This window comes from Oncorhynchus masou, chromosome 29 (assembly GCF_036934945.1).
Source record: "Oncorhynchus masou masou isolate Uvic2021 chromosome 29, UVic_Omas_1.1, whole genome shotgun sequence".
Classification (NCBI taxonomy): domain Eukaryota; kingdom Metazoa; phylum Chordata; class Actinopteri; order Salmoniformes; family Salmonidae; genus Oncorhynchus; species Oncorhynchus masou.
In genome coordinates, this window is record NC_088240.1 from 64,323,721 (window position 1) to 64,344,862 (window position 21,142).

General features: G+C 41.4%; 1 protein-coding gene across 2 annotated transcripts; it reads left to right on the forward strand.

Annotated features, from left to right (window-relative positions):
- Positions 1 to 2,032: 2,032 nt before the first annotated feature.
- On the forward strand, positions 2,033 to 21,142 carry LOC135520273 (fucolectin-4-like). 2 transcript variants are annotated; one of them, XM_064945697.1, is made up of 7 exons: positions 2,054 to 2,135; positions 6,260 to 6,446; positions 7,473 to 7,549; positions 13,680 to 13,974; positions 14,296 to 14,450; positions 17,430 to 17,712; positions 18,301 to 21,142. In XM_064945697.1, exons 3-7 carry the CDS (start codon positions 7,474 to 7,476, stop codon positions 18,470 to 18,472), a joined length of 981 nt encoding a protein of 326 aa, XP_064801769.1. In that variant the 5' UTR covers positions 2,054 to 2,135; positions 6,260 to 6,446; position 7,473; the 3' UTR covers positions 18,473 to 21,142. The 2 variants fall into 2 exon arrangements, with proteins under 2 accessions (XP_064801768.1, XP_064801769.1); XM_064945696.1 differs by lacking the exon at positions 6,260 to 6,446 and having other exon boundaries at positions 2,033 to 2,135.

The following is a 21,142-nucleotide window of genomic DNA, read 5'->3' on the forward strand; positions in this document are numbered from 1 at the left end:
TAAATTATATTGTAGGTAACATTCTCCACACTCTTAGAAAAAAAGGGTTCCAAAAGGGTTCTTCAGCTGTACCCATAGGAGAACCCTTTTAAGTTCCTGGTAGAACCCATTTGGGTTCCATGTGGAACAGGGTTCTACATGGAACCTAAAAGGGTTCACATTGAACCCAAAAGGGTTCTACCTGGAAACAAAAAGGGTTCTTCAATGTGTTCTCCTACGGGGACAGCCGAAGAACCCTTTAAGGTTCTAGATAGCTCCTTTTCTTCTAAGAGTGTAGGATAAATCCATGTTAAAATTCATTAACAGTTTCTCATTCTAATGTCACACTGTAAATGTTGTTATATTGAGTACATTAATTTATATCTGTTTTATTGAAACCGTACTTACTGTAATGTCTCCTATCATTGTACTGTATTGTATGTTAATGTATTTGGAGAAGATAAAGTGTAACACAGCAACCACGTTTCGGAAGCATTTCTTGGTTTCACCTAGAATGCAGTTAATCAAAGATATTTGGATTGGAATATTATGCCCTAACCCTATGTGTCACGTTCTGACGATCGTTCGTGTGTGTTTTCCTTGTTTTAGTGTTGGTCAGGACGTGAGCTGGGTGGGCATTCTATGTTGTGTGTCTGGTTTGTCCATTTCTATGTTAGGCCTGATATGGTTCTCAATCAGAGGCAGGTGTTAGTCATTGTCTCTGATTGGGAACCATATTTAGGTAGCCTGGGTTTCACTGTGTGTTTGTGGGTGATTGTTCCTGTCTCTGTGTTTTGCACCAGATAGGGCTGTTTTTGGTTTTCCACGTTTGTTGGTTTGTAGTGTTCATGTTTATCTGTTTTAATTAAACATGAATCAATATAACCACGCCGCGTTTTGGTCCTCCTCTACTTCACCACAGGAAAACCCTTACACTATGTTTTTAAATTCTCAAAACCAAGGCATTTAGCTAAGTCACCTGCGCACGCACACAAGCATGCACACACACACACATACTGTATACACATTCACTTGGTCATGTATAAGAGTGTGGATTGTAATTGTACCAGGACCATAAGTAAACATTGAAGTAATTTTATAATAAGACACTTTTAGTTTACTTTTATCTAATTGAAAGTCGTCATCAACTGCAGTAAAATATCTGATGTGGAGTAAGTATACAAGCAATATGTTGCCTGCTTTTGTACATGCTCTTGAGATTCTATAAGTAGCAAAGTTTACAACTACTCTGTAACACGTTAAACATGTGTAGATGTTTCCTGTTATTCCCTTCCATATCACCATATCCTGATCATTCAGTTATACTGTCTGTATTTCGCCATAAGTTGGAATCATGTTTTAGTTATTTATCTCAATGATTGTCACAGGGTGGAAAAGTGAGTTGAGCAGGCAGAGTGAAGCAGAGGGAAAAAGTATATTTTGAACATGTATATTAGTACGCCATGGTTTACAGTCGTCACCGTAGGCCAGCAGGCAGGTTGCAGCAAGTATCCACCGAAAGCAAATGTTTCACACAAAAATAAATAAACCCACTCATAGCAAACAACAAAGTCCCCTTGAGCATAAAGTCCTCCAATACCTGCCAGAAGCTCTCGCATATGGTGTCCTTGTGCATCCAGAGCCGTTCTTGTAGTCTTCTAGTTTTTGTAGTCTGCTTTTGTCTAGTTCCCTCTATGGTCCTGGGACGTCAATGAGGACTAGATTAGTATTTAGGACATTCTCAGGACATTCAGTGTATCAGTTGTCAGGATGTCTATAATAGTCCCAAAGAAACGTCACTAGGATGTTGAAAAGGATCCTGTCCGTCAGTGGTTAGATTCCAGCATTTTACAGAAGTATCTCGTCTGGTCCCTCCATGAATGTCCGGTCATGATACAAGCAGCCCTGTTGATGATTAACTGGAGATGGTTGTGACCTGTCTTATCGCACTGATGTGGGGCTGGAAGTCAAACTATGGCACAGTAGTGCAGGTGACTAGCTATCATGGTATGGTAAATTGTTAGGAGGATGTCCTTGGAGACGAGGGGTGGGGGCGTGTTTGACTTTGTGACTGGTGTATAAATGAATCAGTCAGATTCAGCTGTCTACAGAGCTTTTACCTACATCAGCATCAACAGTGACCTTGTTTTGTTAAGGTAAGAGGATATTACAATCTAATACTATTTGGAATTGTCTTCTATTACGTTATATGTTCTGCCTTACACAACCACACAGTAACTGTTGATTTACATAACAGTTATTTCATAATAATAATGTCTTAATTCAGCAGTGGGTTAAATTCAGATGGGCGTGATGTTCCCATAATCCAATCCTTTACTTAAATGTATACTACTGTGTTTGCAAGGAGGCTGTGATTGCAAAGAGACAGCAAGCTGGACTGTATTTTATACTGAAAGACTTGTATTCTATTTTAAAAAGTAGCAAGGTCACGAAAGGATAATGCTAAGAGTAACGCAGCACCTCTCATCGTTCTCTCCGCTAATACTATACTCTCTTGAATTACGTTCCTTATTAAGTAGAAATTGTGCAGAAATGTAAAAGACTCTTATAATAAAATAAGTGCCCTTTAAAGATTGCATGGAAAATTCAATATATGAATAAATTATTTCTAAGCAGTCTAAAATCAGCATTTTGACATGTCCCTTTTCTGAGGAAGATTTTAACCTGAAAAATGTTCCAGTTTTCGCTATCATTGTAAAGCCCTTGTTACTTTGTTGCTTTGACAATATAATTTCCGAAGACTATTATTAATTTCACGAGAATAATGATTCATTTACGTTTGACTCTCATTTTCAAGGTCAACCCTTTTAAGGGAACTGAACTTTCAAATCAAATCAAATCCAATGTTATTAATCACATGCGCCGAATACAACAGGTGTAGTAGACCTTACAGTGAAACGCTCACCGTTTTACCGTTATTTTACAGGTAAGTTGACTGAGAACACGTTCTCATTTACAGCAACGACCTGGGGAATAGTTGTAGGCGAGAGGAAGGGGATGAATGAGCCAATTGTAAGCTTGGCATGATTAGGTGACCATGATGGTATACCCTGATGAAGACAGCTTGGCTGTCGAAACGTTGGTATTAAATTTTTGCATCTGAGCTCCAAGAGTGTGCGGCTCTCTTTTATTTTTATTTTCAAGTTTCTACTCCGCTAGCCAGCACCTCGTCTTTATAGGTGTGTGTTTCTCTTTCTTTTTCTTCTAGACCATGATGGTATGAGGAACAGCTTGGGAATTTAGCCAGGACACCGGGGTTAACACCCCTAATCTTACGATAAGTGCCATGGGATCTTTAATGACCTCAGAGAGTCAGGACACCCGTTTAACGTCCCATACAAAAGACGGCACCCTACACAGGGCAGTGTCCCCAATCACCACCCTGGGGCATTGGGATTATTTATTTTTTTGACCAGAGGAAAGAGTACCTCCTACTGGCCCTCCAACACCACTTCCAGCAGCATCTGGTCTCCTATCCAGGGACTGACCAGGTCCCACCCTGCTTAGCTACAGAATCAAGCCAGCAGTGGGATGCAGGGTGGTATGCTGCTGGCCAACCAGTTGGTCAGCACATGCTCGCAGTACATGTCCTGGTAATCCATCTGGCTCTGCGGCCTGAATGTTGACCTGTCTAAAGGTCTTACTCACATTGGCTGCGGAGAGCGTGATCACACAGTCTTCCGGTACAGCTGGTGCTCTCATGCATGTTTCAGTGTTATTTGCCTCGAAGCGAGCATAGAAGTAGTTTAGCTTGTCCGGTAGGCTTGTGTCACTGGGCAGCTCTCGGCTGTGCTCCCCTTAGTAGTCTGTTATGGTTTGCAGGCCCTGCCACATCCGACGAGCGTCAGTGCCGGTGTAGCACAACTCGAACTTAGTCCTGTATTGACCCTTTGCCTGTTTGATGGTTCGTCGGTGGGCATAGCGGGATTTCTTATAAGCTTCCGGGTTAGAGTCCCGCTCCTTGAAAGCGGCAGCTCTAGCCTTTAGCTCAGTGCGGATGCTGCCTGTAATCCATGGTTTCTGGTTTGGGTATGTACGTACGCTCACTGTGGGGACGACATCATCGATGCACTTATTGATGAAGCCAATGACAGATGCCATTGGAGGAATCCCGGAACATACTCGAGGCTGTGCTTGCAAAACAGTCCTGTAGCTTAGCATCTGCTTCATCTGACCACTTTTTATTGATCTAGTCGCTGGTGCTTCCTGCTTTAATTTGTGCTTGTAAACAGGAATCAGGAGGATAGAATTATGGTCAGATTTGACAAATGGAGGGCGATGGAGAGCTTTGTATCTGTCTCTGTGTGTGGAGTATAGGTGGTCCAGAGTTGTTTTCCCTCTGGTTGCACATTTAACATGTTGATAGAAATTAGGTAAAACTGATTTAAGTTGCAGTGGTCTAAGGCACTGCATCGCAGTGCTAGCTGTGGCACCAGAGACTCTGGGTTCGAGCCCAGGCTCTGTCGCAGCCGGCCACGACCGGGAGGTCCATGGGGTGACGTACAATTGGCCTTGCATCGTCCGGGTTAGAGAGGGTTTGGCCGGTAGGGATATCCTTGTCTCATCGCGAACTAGTGACTCCTGTGGCGGCGCTGTGTTAACTCTTGAAACTCCCCATCCCGGATCCGGGATCGTGACTAAAGCCTCAGGCTCATTAGCATAACGCAACGTTAACGATTTCTGAAAATCGCAAATAAAATTAAAATAATGCGTTTGCTCTCAAGCTTAGCCTTTTCTTAACAACACTGTCATCTCAGATTTTCAAAATATGCTTTTGAACCATAGAAATTGACTAATTTGTGTAAGAGTATGCAAAGCTAGCAATGCATTTTGAATAACATGTAGCACGCAACATTTTCACAAAAACCAGATAACCAAATAAATAAAATCATTTACCTTTGAAGAGCTTCTGATGTTTTCAATGAGGAGACTCTCAGTTACACACCAAATGCGCAGTGTTTCCTGAAAGCGTCTGTGTGTAGGAGAAATCGTTCCGTTTTCTACATTGCGCCTGGCTACTGAAACGAACCGAAAATGCAGTCACCTACAACGTAAAACTTTTTCCGGATTAACTACATAATATCGACCGAAACATGGCAAACGTTGTTTGGAATCAGTCCTCAAGGTGTTTTTTCACATATCTCTTCATTGACATGCAGTTCGTGGAAGCTTGCTTTACTCTCTGTATTGTTTGAAAAAATACTGGCAGGTGACTTTTGCGCACCAATTTCGGCGCAGGACACCGGGCGGACACGTGGTAAATGTGGTCTCTTATGGTCAATCTTCCAATGATCTGCCTACAAATACGTCACAATGCTGCAGACACCTTGGGGAAACGACAGAAAGGGCAGACTCATTCCTCTTGCGTTCACAGCCATATAAGGAGATCATGACAAACAGAGCCTCAAAAATCCTTGTCATTTCCTGGATGCCATCTCATCTTGGTTTTGCCTGAAGCTCACGTTAAAGGGCACGCACAGAGAAGATCTTTGTATTTCTGGACACGTCAGAGTGTTTTCTTTCGAACAGTAGCAATTATATGCATAGTCGAGCATCTTTTTGTGACAAAATATCTTGTTTAAAACGGGAACGTTTTTCATCCAAAAATGAAATTGCGCCCCTAGAGTTCCAAGAGAAGCAGTGCGGCTTGGTTGGGTTGTGTTTCGGAGGACGCATAGCTCTCGACCTTCGTCTCTCCCGAGCCCGTACGGGAGTTGTAGCGATGAGACTGACAATTGGATACTACGAAATTGGGGAGAAAAAGAAGGTTAAAAAAATAAAAAATTAAAATTAAAAAAATAAAACATTTAAAAAAAGATTTACGTTTCCCTGCATTAAAGTCCCCGGCGCCGTCTCTGGGTGAGCGTTTTCTTGTTTGCTTATGGCAGAATACAGCTCATTCAATGCTATCTTGGTGCCAGCTTCTGACTGTGGTTGTATGTAAACAGCTACAAAGAATATAGATGAGAACTCTCTCGGTGGGTAATGTAGTCTGCAGCTTATCATGAGAAACTCTACCTCAGGTGAGCAATGGCTCAAGACTTCCTTAGATATCATGTACTAGCTGTTGTTTACAAAAATACATAGACCGCCGCCCCTTGTCTTACTTCTTTCCTGCCGGTACATTGCGTAACCAGCCAGCTGTACGTCGATATTTTGTCGTTCAGCCATGACTCTGTGAAGCATAAGATGTTACAGGTTTTAATGTCCCGTTGGTAGTTTAATCTTCCCAATAACTCGCCCATTTTATTGTCCAAAGATTGCATGTTTGCAAGCAGAATTGAGGGGAGTGGGGGTTTATGCGATCGCCTCCTACTCCTCAGAAGGCAGCCCGCCCTCCGGCCTCTTTTTCTCCGCCTCCTCTTCACGCAGATCACTGGGGTCGGGGCCTTTTCCCGAGGGAGCCGTATATCATGAAAGAGAAAAAAGGATCCTGCTAGTCCGTGGTGAGTAATCGCAGTCCTGATATCTAGAAGATTTTTTCGGTCAAAAGAGAGGGGAGCGGATACATTATGTACAAAAATAGTAAAGCAATAAGTTACAAACATCGCAGATAAACAAACAAAAAACAATCAGTTTGTAACGGGTTTCTTCCAACTCCTCCTCTGACGAAGAGGTGGAACAAGGATCGGACCAAAATGCAGCGTGGTTCGTTCGATACATCTTTAATGATGAAAAAAACATGAACAATACAAAACAACAAACGTCGAAAACCGAAACAGCCCTGACTGGTGCAACAAACACAGAGACAGGAACAATCACCCACAAACACACAGTGAAACCCAGGCTACCTAAATATGGTTCCCAATCAGAGACAACGATAATCACCTGACTCTGGTTGAGAACCGCCTCAGGCAGCCATAGACTAATCTATACACCCCACACAACCCCAAGACGAAACACACTACAAATAAACCCATGTCACACCCAATAAACCCACACCCACACCCACATCCAATGACCCAATAAATGAAGATAACATAAATAAATATAGACCAGGGCGTGACTCAGTTGGAGGCACGTAGTCTGCCTTCTGCTACGGCGCCATTTCGTTTTAATGTGGTGATTACTTTTTTAATTAATAAAAACATGGCGGAAAACTGAGAGGGTTGAGCAAAACACATCAGCCCTGTTACACATAGATGACAGGCTAGAAATGTAAAAATATTATATACATTTTGAAGTTGAACATTTGCTCTTTATAACAGTGTTAAAATGAGTTTAAAAGAACAGTAAAACATTTTTTAAATGATACTCTCCCCAAAATGCACTCTCTTCATGTTTATTGTTCTTCTTACGAAGTGAGTAAAACAATATTTGAAATGTTTTTCTTTGATCATGTGAGCTGAATTGATAAAAAATATAAATTGTGATTGAATTGCAGCCTAACAGATTGTTTCAGTGTTTGTGTCAATGTTTCTGTGGACTGGTTCCTATCAGACCTGTTGACTTGCTCTGGGCTCTTCCTCCAGGATGATGAGATCGACCACGATATTCCTCTTGTTGACTCTCCTGGGACTGGCATGCTCTATTGGCGCGACCGTCCCAAGTAATCACATCTTTAATTCCCTTTCCTCCTGTTAACTAGATAGATACAGACCTGGTCTCAGAGCATTTCGTATTATTCTGTACATACATCTGAGACACTCCATTTAGTATGATATGTTATGTTTGGTATGGTTGCATAAGACACAGTTATGTATCGCAAAAACGAAAGTAGGGTGGTTGGTTGTATAACATGAACGTCTAACAAGCCAAAGCTTGCGCGTTCAAATCTCTTAATGGACAACTCTAGCATTTTAGCTAATTAGCAACTTTTCCACTTACTACTTTTTAGCAACTTTGCAAATACTTGGCACATTAGCTAACCCTTCTCCAAACCCTAACCTTTTAGCTAACCCATCCCGTAACCCTAACCTTAACCCTTTAACCTAACTCCTAAACTTTATCCTTAACCCTAACCCCTAGTCTAGCTAATGTCAGCGAGCTAGCTAATGTTAGCCACCTAGCTAGAATTTGAAAACGTAACATATGTTTTGCAAATTCATAACATTTCATACATTTTGCAAATTCGTAACATATCACATACATTTATCAAATTTGTAACATATAATAATAATAATACGTTTTACAAATTTGTAACGTATTGTACGTTTTGCAAATCCGTAACATATAATATGAATTGTAACATATCCTATGAAATGGGTGATGGACATCCACAAATTAATACATAAATTACGAAACGTAACATATCATACTAAACTAATTGTCACAAATTTACATACAGAATAATACAAAATGCTCTGAGATTATGTTGATATATTATGCCCTTTAGATTAACAGGGCTCGATCTCTTACTATGAAAAGTGAGGCTATATTATATCTCAATGTATTTATGACACCAACAGGCAAATTTACAGTGCCTTCGGAAAATATTCAGACCCCTTGACGTTTTCCACATTTGTTACATTTACAGCCTTGTTCTAAAATTGATTCAATTCATCTACACACAATACCCCATAATGACAAAGCAAAAACAGGGTTTTAGACATGTGTGCAAATGTTTTAAACTTAAGAAACTGAAATATTACAATTACATAAGTATTCAGACCGTTTACTCTGTACTTTGTTGAAGCACATTTGGCACTTGTACAGTACAAGTTTGGCACACCTATATTTGGGGAGTTTCTCCCATTCTTCTCTGCAGATCCTCTCAAGCACTGTCAGGTTGGATGGGGAGCGTCGCTGCACAGCGTTGCTGCACACCGAAGCAACTCCTGTATTGTCTTGGCTGTGTGCTTAGGGTCCTTGTCCTGAAGTGAACCTTCACCCCAGTCTGAGGGCCTGAGCGCTCTGGAGCAGGTTTTCATCAATGATCTCTCTGTACTTCGCTCCGCTCATCTTTTCCTCGATCCTGAGTGGTCTTTCAGTCCCTGCCTCTGAAAAACATCCCCACTCTGTCTGTGTGAGTGGACCATTTCAGTTTGTTGTTGATGTGTACACCAAGGAACTTAAAACATTCCACTTTCTCCACTGTTGCCACTTCGATTTGGATAGGAGGGGGGGTGCTCCCTCTGCTGTTTCCTGAAGTCCATGGTCATCTCCTTGATCATCTCCTGTTTTGTTGACAATGAGGAAGAGGTTGTTTTCCTGACACCACACTCCGAGTGCCCTCACCTCCTCCCTGTAGGTTGTCTCGTCGTTGTTGGTAATCAAGCCCACTCCTGTTGTGGGATCTGCAAACTTGATGATTGAGTTGGAGGCGTGCATGGCCACGCAGTCGTGGGTGAACAGGGAGTACATGAGGCGGCTGAGCACACACCCTTGTGGGGCTCCAGTGTTGATGGTCAGCGAGGTGGAGATGTTGTTTTCTACCTTCACCACCTAGGGGTGCCCCGTCAGAAAGTCCCGGGCCAAATTGCATAGGGCGGGGTTGAGGCCCAGGGCCTTCAGCTTGATGATGAGCTTGGAGGGTACTATTGTGTTGAATGCTGAGCTGTAGTCAATGAACAGCATTCTTCCATAGGTATAACCTCTTGTCCAGATGGGATAGGGCAGTGTGAAGTGTGCTGGCGATTGCATCGTCTGTGGACCTGTTAGGGTAGTATGCAAACTGAAGTAGGTCTAGGGTGGCCACTAAGGTGGCGGTGATATGATCCTTGACTAGTCTTTCAAAGCACTTCATGATGACAGAAGTGAGTGCTACGGGGCGGTAGTCATTTAGTTCACTTATCTTTGCCTTCTTTGCCACCATTTTTCCTGTACCAATCTTGAAGCATGTGGGGACAGCAGACTGGGAAAGGGAGCGATTGAATATGTCCGTAAACACACCCTCAGCTGGTCTGCGCATGCTCTGAGGACGCGGCCAGGGATGCCGTCTGGGCCAGCAGCCTTGGAAGAGATGCCACAGATCGGGCTGCCTTTTGAGAATCCGTAGGCGAGCGAGTGAACTCCCACTGCCATCAATTCTACTTGCTAACATGTAATCATTGGAAAATAAAATTGATGATCTCCGATTACGATTATCCTACCAACGGGACATGAAAAGCTGTAATATCTTATGTTTCACAGAGTCGTGGCTGAACGACGACACAGATAATATATGTGGCTGTCATTTTCAATATACCGGCAGAATAGAGAAGCTACGTCTGGTAAGACGAGGGGTGGGGGTGTGCGTCTTTTTGTCAATAACAGCTGTTGAGTGATGTCTAATATTAAAGAAGTCTCGAGGTATTGCTCGCCTGAGGTAGAGTACCTTATGAAAAGCTGTAGACCCCACTATCTACCAAGCGAGTTCTCAACTATGTTTTTCTTATCCGCCTATTTACCACCACGGACCGATGCTGGCACTAAGACCGCACTCAACCAACTCTATAAGGCCTTAAGCAAACAAGAAAATGCTCATCCAGAAGCGGTGCTCTTAGTGGCCGGGGACTTTAATGCAGGCAAACTTAAATCAGTTTTACCAAATATTTACCAGCATGTCACATGTGCAACCAGAGAGAAAAAAACTCTAGACCACCTTTACTCCACACTGAGATGCATACAAAGCTCTCCCCCATGCTCCATTTGGCAAATCTTACCATAATTCTATCCTCCCGATTCCTGCTTACAAGCAAAAACTAAAGCAGGAAGCACCATAGACTCGCTCAATACGGAAGTGGTCAGATGACACGAATGCTACACTACTGGACTGTTTTGCTAGCACAGACTGGAATATGTTCCGGGATTCATCCAATAGCATTGAGGAGTATACCACCTCAATCATCGGCTTCATCAATAAGTGCATCGACGACGTCGTCCCCACAGTGACCGTGCGTACATATCCCAACCAGAAGCCGTCGATTACATCAACATCCGCATTGGGCAAAAGTCTAGAGCTGCCGCTTTCAAGGAGCGGGACACCTAAATCCCACTATGGCCTTAGACGAACCATCAAACAAGCAAAGCACCAATACTGGATTAAGATTGAATCCTACTACACCAGCTCTGACACTCGTCGGATGTGACAGGGCTTGTGAGTGACTACAAAGGGAAACACAGACGAGAGCCGCCCAGTGATGCGAGCCTACCAGACGAGTGAAATGCCTTTTACGCTCGCATCGAGGCATGCAACACTGAAGCACCAGCTGTTCTGGATGACTGTGTGATAACGCTCTCGGTAGCCGATGTGAGCAAGACCTTTAAACAGGTCAACATTCACAAAGCCGCGGGGCCAGATGGATTACCAGGACGTGTCCTCAAAGCATGCACGGACCAACTGGCAAGTGTTTTCACTGACATTTTCAACATCTCCCTGACTGAGTCTGTAATACCTACATGTTTCAAGCCGACCACCATAGTCCCTTACCGCCCCGTAGCACTCACGTCGGTAGCTATTAAGTGCTTTGAAAGGCTTGTCATGGCTCACATCTACAGTATCCTCAGATACTCTAGACCCACTCCAACAAAACTGAGCTCCCTCCATTACCTCTAGGACTGCTCACGACTATACGGGAGTAACCTCTCTTCCCCCAGTCCCATTCCCCATGTGCTTCTCTTCTGGCAACTTTATGGGACTCGTCCAGCTGGTGAGCAATCAGCCCCTTGATTACTCACAAAGCACAATCAGCACCAATTAGTCCTGGCCGGTGAGCCCGTCGAGACCTGGCACGTCCAGCAGAGGGAGTTGTCACCAGTTCTCGACAATTCTCCCCTTTGTGGCTGACCTGCTTGTACGCCACAACAAACGACATTTCCTAAATACAGGACGGCAGCCTTTTTTTGGTACAGGCCAGCTTTGATTTCAACGTCCATGGACATAGATTTTTGGTCTGGTCCGGACTAAATCTAAACCAATCATAGATTACTGTTTGGTTCAGATTTTGTCCAGTCTGGACCAGCCTTGACTTGATCCAAACATAGACGTCTATAAACTACATATTTCCACCTTTCATTCAGAACCTAAATTTAACCTAACTTCAATGTCTGGAAAATGTGTATTTTAGACATTTTTTTAATGTTATTTTGATTACTGGGACAATTTTAGTTTTGCGTTGCTGCAATATTAAATTCAAGAGTTGTAAAGGCCCAGTGCACTACTTTGTGAAACAAATACGTCTTTATATATTTTTTATTCAGATGTTTTAGGGGCTGCTGAAGCACCCTCAGGACCCCTACTTCCCGCGGCTATGTACAACAACCTACATTCAATATTAATTATATCTAGTTATTCAGATAAAAAAAGATGTCCTGAGGAAAAATGGGACCAACAGGGTGCTGGGTACAGTATGTACAGTATGCCCATGCTGCCCATGCTGCCCATGCTGCCCATGCTGCCCATGCTGCCCATGCTGCCCATGCTGCCCATGCTGGGGTTGCCAACTTCAGAAACAGCAGACTCATTCTTGAAGGCAGCACGCTTGACCAAAACCTGGCACAGTCATCAAGTTACTCTGCTTTCATTGTCAAAACTCCTGAAAGATGCTTGGTTGTTCTAGTCCACATGCTCTTCTTTTAATACGCAGAAAGTAGGTATCCAACCCTCTAGTTCTGGAACATTGTTATTGAATTTGAAAGACTGTGCACACAGAACTAGACATTTTCCTATTCACATCCGAGACATTAAAGCTACCAGCTAACATCAGAAAAAAATTCTATGACTTCTGGGTCCTGCCAAAAACACCATAAAAAGATCTAATGCATGCCAGTTGACCAAGCCCATGAACAGAACAATTAGCTGGTAAAAAAAAGGAACAGGGGGAGACATTGGTCTGAAAGACATGGATGGTAGCAGGACCTGGGCCATTTTAAAACAAAATCTTCAACACAAGCAAAGTTCATCACCTCAGCAAACATTCAAAAAACAAGTAACCAGCTGTGCAACACAAGCATGGGGATTCAATTCATAGATACATGTCCAGACCTTCTACAATTGCTCAGAGAAAAAGTAATGTTTTTTTTCTCTCAAAAGTAGGGGTCAAAATTATTGACAACCCTAAAGATTCTTAGAAATAAAGTTTAGAATTTGGTCCTACATTCCGAGCACACAATGACTACATCAAGCTTGTAACAATACAAACTTGTTGGATGCATTTGCAGTTTGTTTTGGTTGTGTTTCAGATTATTTTGTGGCCAATAAAAATTAATTGGTAAATCCATTGTGTCATTTTGGAGTCTCTTTTAATGCAAATAAGAATAGAATACATTTCTAAACACTTCTACATTCATGTGAATGCTGCCATTTTGGTCACATATGCTCCTAAATATGTTGCTTTGTGACCTGCCATTTTATTTTGCATTCTGCTCATAGGAAAATAATCACCCAGATAAAAACTGTAATTATTAGGCTTCAATGTTCCGATGTTTTCAAGTGACCTGAGAAATAAGTGAGCACAAATTCATTACTGTCATGGTTGAACCATTACTACAGTGAAAACAGATTGTTTCTAGCACAAACATAAAAAATATATGACTCATATTACCGAGCATACTGTCGGGCATTTACACCTTGTTCAGTCATGTAACCTCATTAGCTAGTTAGCTAACAATCTGGTTACTAAATTAACAGTATATACAAACATTTGTTTTGTTTTTTTGCTAAAGAGGACTATCAGCAGATTAGAACACATGTTTATTCTGTTTTGACTGCATCTTTAAATTGCTCCTCTATACTCACTCAATGATATGTTCACCTGCAGGAAATCTTGCCTTGCGTGGAAAAGCTACACAGTCAGACCTCATCGAGAACCCATGGCACGGTTTGAGTCATGCCTCCAATGCCATTGATGGGAACCGCGATTCACATTTCCATCATGGGTCCTGCACTGCCACTGACGAATCCACTAACCCCTGGTGGAGAGTGGACCTGCTTGATACCTACATAGTCACCTCCATCACTGTCACCAACAGAGGGGATGCTCTTCCTGAGAGGCTTAACGGGGCTGAGATACGAATAGGAAATTCTTTAGTGGACAATGGCATTCATAACCCTCTGTGAGTCAAGATACTGTGGTTTTTTAACTTGTATTTACAATGTGTTGTTACTGTTTATGTCCATGAAGAACTCAATTAGAGTGACCAGAATATACATAGTGGACATACTGTACATAAAAACCCATGCAGGCAGGACAGATAGAAACAAGCAATGCTGGTGAAAAGTTTCAACCCTACTCACAGGTTACCACCAGACCACAGGCACAGTTATAGATATCAGCATATCATCTCCTGTGTCTTGTTAATTTAGTTGAAATAAAGTTAGATAGCATATGATGCAGTATCTTGACAGTGGTCAGTAAAACCAATTTCTCTCTCCAGGGTTAAAACAATTCCCTCTGTTCCAGCTGGCAGTTCTCTCACCCTTGCTTTTGACCCAAGTTTCGAAGGACGCTATGTGATTGTGGTTCTACCAGGCCAGCATAGACTTCTGACACTCTGTGAAGTGGAGGTTTACGGATACCTTGCCCCAACTGGTCAGAACTTATATTCATATATTTTATATATACTGTACCAACAGTGGCGGTTCTAGCTTGTCATCTAAACCCTGACCTTTCTTGCCTTCCTTGATGCAAAGTCATTAATTACATCCTCATAAGAAATCTGCCCAACAATTGCATGGTTAATAATGATGACATGAAGGCCACTAAGGTGTTCCTGTGGCATGGTGGACCTCAGGTAGGTGTTGATGAGCTTCTGCTTTGAAAATATCCTCTCTGCTTCAGCTACGGTCACTGGAAGAGTAAGACAAAATATGAGAGCAGTCCAAAAATGTGGATACATTTCTGAGAGCTCCCTTTCGTGTATAAATATCAGCAGCTCAAACAGGGTCATGGTCTTCGATGGGAAGTCAGGCAAGTTTTTCAGTTCCTGTGCAAGCTCTCTGCCATCCAAGTCTGAGTGTTCGTTATAGTGCAGTGTCATACTAAGGGCCTCATATTGCTATATCAACTCCTCATTTGAGAGGCTTTGGAAGGATGACGGCACTCCAAACTTCTCTCCCACATTTTCTAATGTGGAAAATCTTTCCTGAAGGACTGAGGTTCCAGCATCAACAACAACATTGACAAATGTCACCACCAGCTTCTCCAGGGCATCACTCAAAGGCTCATCAAATGATTCATATGAAAAGTGCCGCTTTATGGACCTCAGCCTTTTTTGTCGTAGAACAGCCATACCCTCGTAAATAACTATTAATACCCTCGCAAATATCCTAGGCTGACGTTTGTGCAGTCATAAAGCCTGTTGCCCTGCAGTTGCTGAGACCTCTGTCTTTCTGAGAAGAATGACTGCAACATCTACATGCATACTGGGATCAGCTTGCTCACATGTTGGATCTGTCTCAAGATGTCATACCACACCACTGTACAGATGCTGAAGCGATATGACCCCAGCTCCTCTGACAAGGACTGGGCCTCAATCTTTATCGTAGGGTCTTTGGTTAGATCCCTCAACTAAATCAGTGCCTCTCTCACCGCTGCTGCCTGATACCTTAGTGGCTCAACACGTATGATAACAATTGCCTAATATATTTAATATGCTACAAACAGAGTGTGTGACTCTCTTTATTATTTTTTAGAGCTTATAGTTTATTCGCCGTTAGTCAGCACCTCTACATACAATCATTTATCTGGGTGTTCGCCAGCTCATGACACACCTACTCATTCCAGGGTTTTTCTTTATTTGTACTATTTTCTACATTGTAGAATAATAGAGAAGATATCAAAACTATGAAACAACATATGGAATCATGTAGTAACCAAAAGGTGTTAAACAAAAATAGATTTTATATTTGGTATTCTTCAAAGTAGCAACCGTTTGCCTTGATGACAGCTTTGCACACTCTTGGCATTCTCTCAACCAGCTTCATGAGGTAGTCACCAGGTGTGCCTTGCTAAAAGTTATTTTGTGGAATTTCTTTCCTTCTTAATGCGTTTGAGCCGATCAGTTGTGTTGTGACAAGGTAGGGGTGGTATACAGAAGATAGCCCTATTTGGCTAAATACCAAGTCCATATTATGGCAATAACAGACAAATAAGTAAAGAGAAACGACAATCCATCATTACTTTTAAGACATGAAGGTCAGTCAATACGGAAAATGTTTTTTCAAGTGGAGTCACAAAAACCATCAAGCGCTATGATGAAACTGGCTCTCATGAGGACCGCTACAGGAAAGGAAGACCCAGAGTTAACTCTGTTGCAGAGGATAAGTTTATTAGATTAGACCTCAAAAATTGCAGCCTAATTAAATGCTTCACAGAGTTCAAGTAACAGACACATCTCAACATCAACTGTTCAGAGGAGACTGAGTGAATCAGGCCTTCATGGTCGAATTGCTGCAAAGAAACCACTACTAAAGGACACCAATAAGAAGAAGAGACTTGCTTGGCCAAGAAACACGAGCAATGGACATTAGACCGGTGGAATTCTGTCCTTTGGTCTGATGAGTCCAAATGTGAGATTTTTGGTTCCAACCGCTGTGTCTTTGTGAGACGCATAGTAGGTGAACGGATGATCTCTGTATGTGTAGTTCCCACCGTGAAGCATGGAGGAGGAGGTGTGATGGTGTGGGGGTGCTTTTCTGGTGAAAAGCACCCCCACTGTCTGTGATTTATTTAGAATTCAAGGCACACTTAACCAGCATGTCTACCACAGCATTCTGCAGCGATACGCCATCCCATCTGGTTTGCTCTTGTGGGACTATCATTTGTTTTTCAACAGGACAATGACCCAAAAACACACCTCCAGGCTGTGTGAGAGCTATTTGACCAAGAAGGAGAGTGCTGCATGAGATGACCTGGCCTCCACAATCACCCGACCGAGACCCAATTGAGATGGTTTGAGATGAGTTGGACCACAGAGTGAAGGAAAAGCAGATATCAAGTGCTCAGCATATGTGGGAACTCCTTCAAGACGGGTGGAAAATAATTCCAGGTGACTACGTCATGTAGCTGGTTGAGAGAATGCAAAGCTGTCATCGAGGCAAAAGGTGGCTACTTTGAAGAATCTAAAATCTAAAATATATTTTGATTTATTTAACACTTTTTTGGTTACTACATGATTTAATATGTGTTATTTCATAGTTTGATGTCTTCACTATTATTCTACAATGTAGAAAATAGTAAAAAATAAAGAAAAACCCTTGAATGAGTAGGTGTGTCCAAACTTCTGACTAGTAGTGTGTGTATATATATATATATATATATATATATATATATATATATATATATATATATATATATATATATATATATATATATATATATATATATGTATATAGAGATTATGAACAGTGTGTTATAAGTACAACTTTTGTTATGTTCTATGTAATGGTAGTCTAAACATTAAACACTACGATTACAGTGCATGAATATGTTTACACATATGCTTACACAAGTTCCAACAATTGTTTGATAAGATGATAGTTAATGTGCATTATGCTCTATTTTGTCCAGGAGATAATGTGGCTCTATATGGAAAGGCCACCCAGTCGTCTTTGAATGAGTTTGGCATTCCAGGCAATGCTATTGACGGGAATCGCAATGCTATTTGGTTAGGAGGGTCCTGCACCCACACTCTACAGGACATCAACGCCTGGTGGAGGGTGGACCTTCTGAAGACCTACAAAGTGTTCTCCATCACCATCACCAACACAGTCGACAGTGTTCCCAGCAGACTCAATGGAGCTGAGATCCGTATTGGAGATTCCCTGAAAGACAACGGCATCAATAATCCTAGGTGAATTACTGTAGGAGAGTTGAGGTCTTTTTTATACGTTTTAAAGATTAGTTGAAGCAAAAAAACGATGGAAAACCAACCTAACCTATCAGAAGGCTAGGTGGAGCTATGACCATATTAGTAAATTTATCCTGCCTACTTTACTTACCGGGTACCTTGAAGGGGTAATCTGCGTTTGGTACATCCATTTTTGGACTTTTAAATTAATGATTTTATACCAGTTGATTCTTGAAGTATGTAGCTCATAAATACCTCATGAACTTAGTTCAACACTCATCAGAACCCAAAATATAAACTTGTTTTGCTCCAATATTTGTAAACAATGTAGATTGAAATGAACACTGTGTTGTCTCAAAACGTTGTTAAAACTATCCTTTTGATGTCATGGTTGGTCAGTCCTTGCATCCATAGGAATTTGAAAGAGGTCACATTAATCCAGCCTCATCCCTCAGCTTTTAACCAAAACAATGGGGGTGCCCGCTTTTTTATTGTTTGAACTGCAGACGGGCGGCTAGAGATAGTGGCTAGATATCAATTTGAGATTGATCAGAAGTTGCTATAGTAGTTTGTTTCTGTTTTATCCTGCAGGTGTGCTGTGATCTCCTCTATCCCAGATGGCAATTCAAGCACCTTCCAGTGTCCGGGCATGGAGGGTCGATATGTCATCGTGGTCATTCCAGGGAGGAAGGAGTACCTGACCTTGTGTGAGGTGGAGGTGTACGGATCTCCCCTGGATGGGACTGGGCCTACATGTAACTAAATCCGATCATTAATTCTTAACAGCACCCTGCAATGTTTGGGGAATGTATTGTCTTACGAAAACAATTCAACTTTTTAGTATACTATCACTATTCTGTAAGTTCGTCTTGCACACTGTTTTTGGATGTTTGGGTATAAATTGACGAACACTTTTTGGAACACTTTTTAAGAACAACTTTCATGAATTATTATGCAGCCTAATTATTGTTTAGACAGTTATCATTCATACCATGAAATGCATGTAATGCTGTTAAGTAATGCTATTATGTTCGAATGAATGGTCCCACTTTAAATGACCTTCAGATTATAAAGGCTTCATAAAGCCTTAATAATGCCTTCATAAGCAGTACAAAAATGTTTACAAAGCATCTATAACCATATGTCATGCTTTATAAAGGGTTCATAAATGTGGCATAACTGTGTGACATAATCATCTATATCAAATGTGATATAACCCACTAAGTCAAATATTATATAAACATGTGCTTTATAAAGGGTGACGCGCTGAAGGATGGAAAAAGCTCTAAAGGGATGTCATCTTAGTCACATTACACCTAATCTCGTTCCCAAACACTTCCGCCCAAATGCTCAGAAGGTCTGATGGACCAATGCATCAAACTTGGCCTTCATTATTCAGGGTTCGGTTTCAAATCACATTTTAACAAGATAAAGTGTAGAAATGGGCAGGGTTTAGCCAAAATTATGACTTTTTGACTTTTTTGTGTTGTTTAGTAGTGACAATGACAAATACTTTACTCAGTAAGGTCACTGCTATAGAATTCTATAGTCACTCCCACTTTGCCCAATTTTGAATGGTTGATATCCCAGGCTTCAATGTGCTGTGTGAGCAATAGCCTGAGAACAACATTACACCAAGAAACCCTTACCTTAATGAAAGTCCCCAATCTAAAGAAATTGAAAGTGTCTTTCTTCTGGATCCAAGCTACATGTTCCTCAGTACACAAACATGAAAACAACAAAAACGAGCCATACCACACACAGTGCTGGGCCCTGTCAAGCCTTTGACACATTCACCCATTTCCCCGCTGAAAGATCAGCCACAAAATGTGGCCACCATTGTAACATGTTGTAATCAAGCCCTGGTCCCCAGCATGGGAACAGAAGAGGAATATCTGCTGCGGTAGTCTCAGGTTGGACTACTCCAAATCATCTTGGTTCTGACACATAAACACAAGCTTTGCAGGTCCATCAACCCTTTTAATACCTCTCACACCCGACTGTAACCTGTGGATCATGAGAGAAACTTAATAATAATAATAACATACTTGTTTTTTGGATTTGAGAACTCATCACATCATCTGCGTCTCATCAGCAACACTAAAAAAGTACTTCCGTGTCACAGAATTTTGGAAATGTTCCAAATAAAGTCCCCCACGTAATAGTAGAAAAGTCTCAAACCATTCATGATATATGAAAAATAATTGTCTAAACATTAAACATAGATTTTTAAGTGACATTTGCATTAAATTTGGGTTTTAAAACATGTTCCAAGGTCAAATAAATGCTCCCAATGCAAATCACCATATATAGAATACATATTGGCTTAGAGCAATAACTATTCTAGGTGCAGCAGTACAAGTATTGCAGGGAATACTCAATAGGGTCTGTAGAATGAATGTACAGTGGGGAGAACAAGTATTTGATACACTGCCGATTTTGCAGGTTTTCCTACTTACAAAGCATGTAGAGGTCTGTAATTTTTTATCAAATGTACACTTCAACTGTGAGAGATGGAATCTAAAACAAAAACCTGCCAACAAAACAACAGTGCAGAGCATGCTCACTGAATTAAAGAGCAACTACACTTACAAATATACGTTTCTTAGATTTTTCACAGACCTCAAAAGTCTGATGTGGTTTAAGAATTGTTGTGAACACAGAAAATTAAATGTTGTTTTTCTATTAAGAAAGTGAGAAAACACTGGGGGAAAGCAGAAAGAATGGGGGAAATCTGAAACCCGGAAAAAGAACCAAGAAAACGGAATTTGGTGTGGAAAAAGAAGTAGGCAACTACAACAAACAGACTAACGATTGTAAAAGGCCCTACCAAGGTTTTCTGCTTTGCATGACTGCACTTTAGAGTCTGTGTTCTCCTGCAGCACAGCATTTTGGGGGAAGCTGAAGTCAAGTCCAATATTGACTATGCACCCAAGAGGGAAAGAGGATTGGCCAATCTAGAAATGTTTTAGTGAAATATAATATATAACATTTTGCAGACACTTTTATCCAAAGCGACTTACAGTATTTCGTGAATACTTTTTTACGTATTATAAGGTGTTGAATCGAATCGAAACCAATATCCTGCCGTTGCAATGCTCTACCAAGATGTATGACAGGGTTATAAATGCGTTGTGAAGCCACAATTGAATATGATTTATAAGCTCTTTATTAAGCGGTGCTCATGCCACCCTTTATAAAGCACAGGTTTGTATCATTTTTGACATAGTGGGTTTTGTCCCCTTAGACATTGGTGATTATGGCGAACAGTTATACCACAGTTATGAACCCTTTAGAAAGCATGGCATACGGTTATAGATGATGTGTAACACATTTATGAAGTGTTTATGAAGGTTTTAGGAAGCCTTTATAAGCTGCACGTCATTTAAAGTGGGACCAAATTCATGAATAAACTTCATTCATAAATCTGGAA

What these genes read in the sequence shown, in the direction of transcription:
- LOC135520273 (XM_064945696.1), top strand. Translation starts at nt 2,062, where the DNA reads ATGAATCAGTCAGATTCAGCTGTCTACAGAGCTTTTACCTACATCAGC. An exon ending in AGTGACCTTGTTTTGTTAAG is followed by an intron (nt 2,136 to 7,472) that starts GTAAGAGGATAT and finishes CTCTTCCTCCAG; the next exon opens with GATGATGAGATCGACCACGA. An exon ending in AATGGCATTCATAACCCTCT is followed by an intron (nt 13,975 to 14,295) that starts GTGAGTCAAGAT and finishes TTCTCTCTCCAG; the next exon opens with GGTTAAAACAATTCCCTCTG.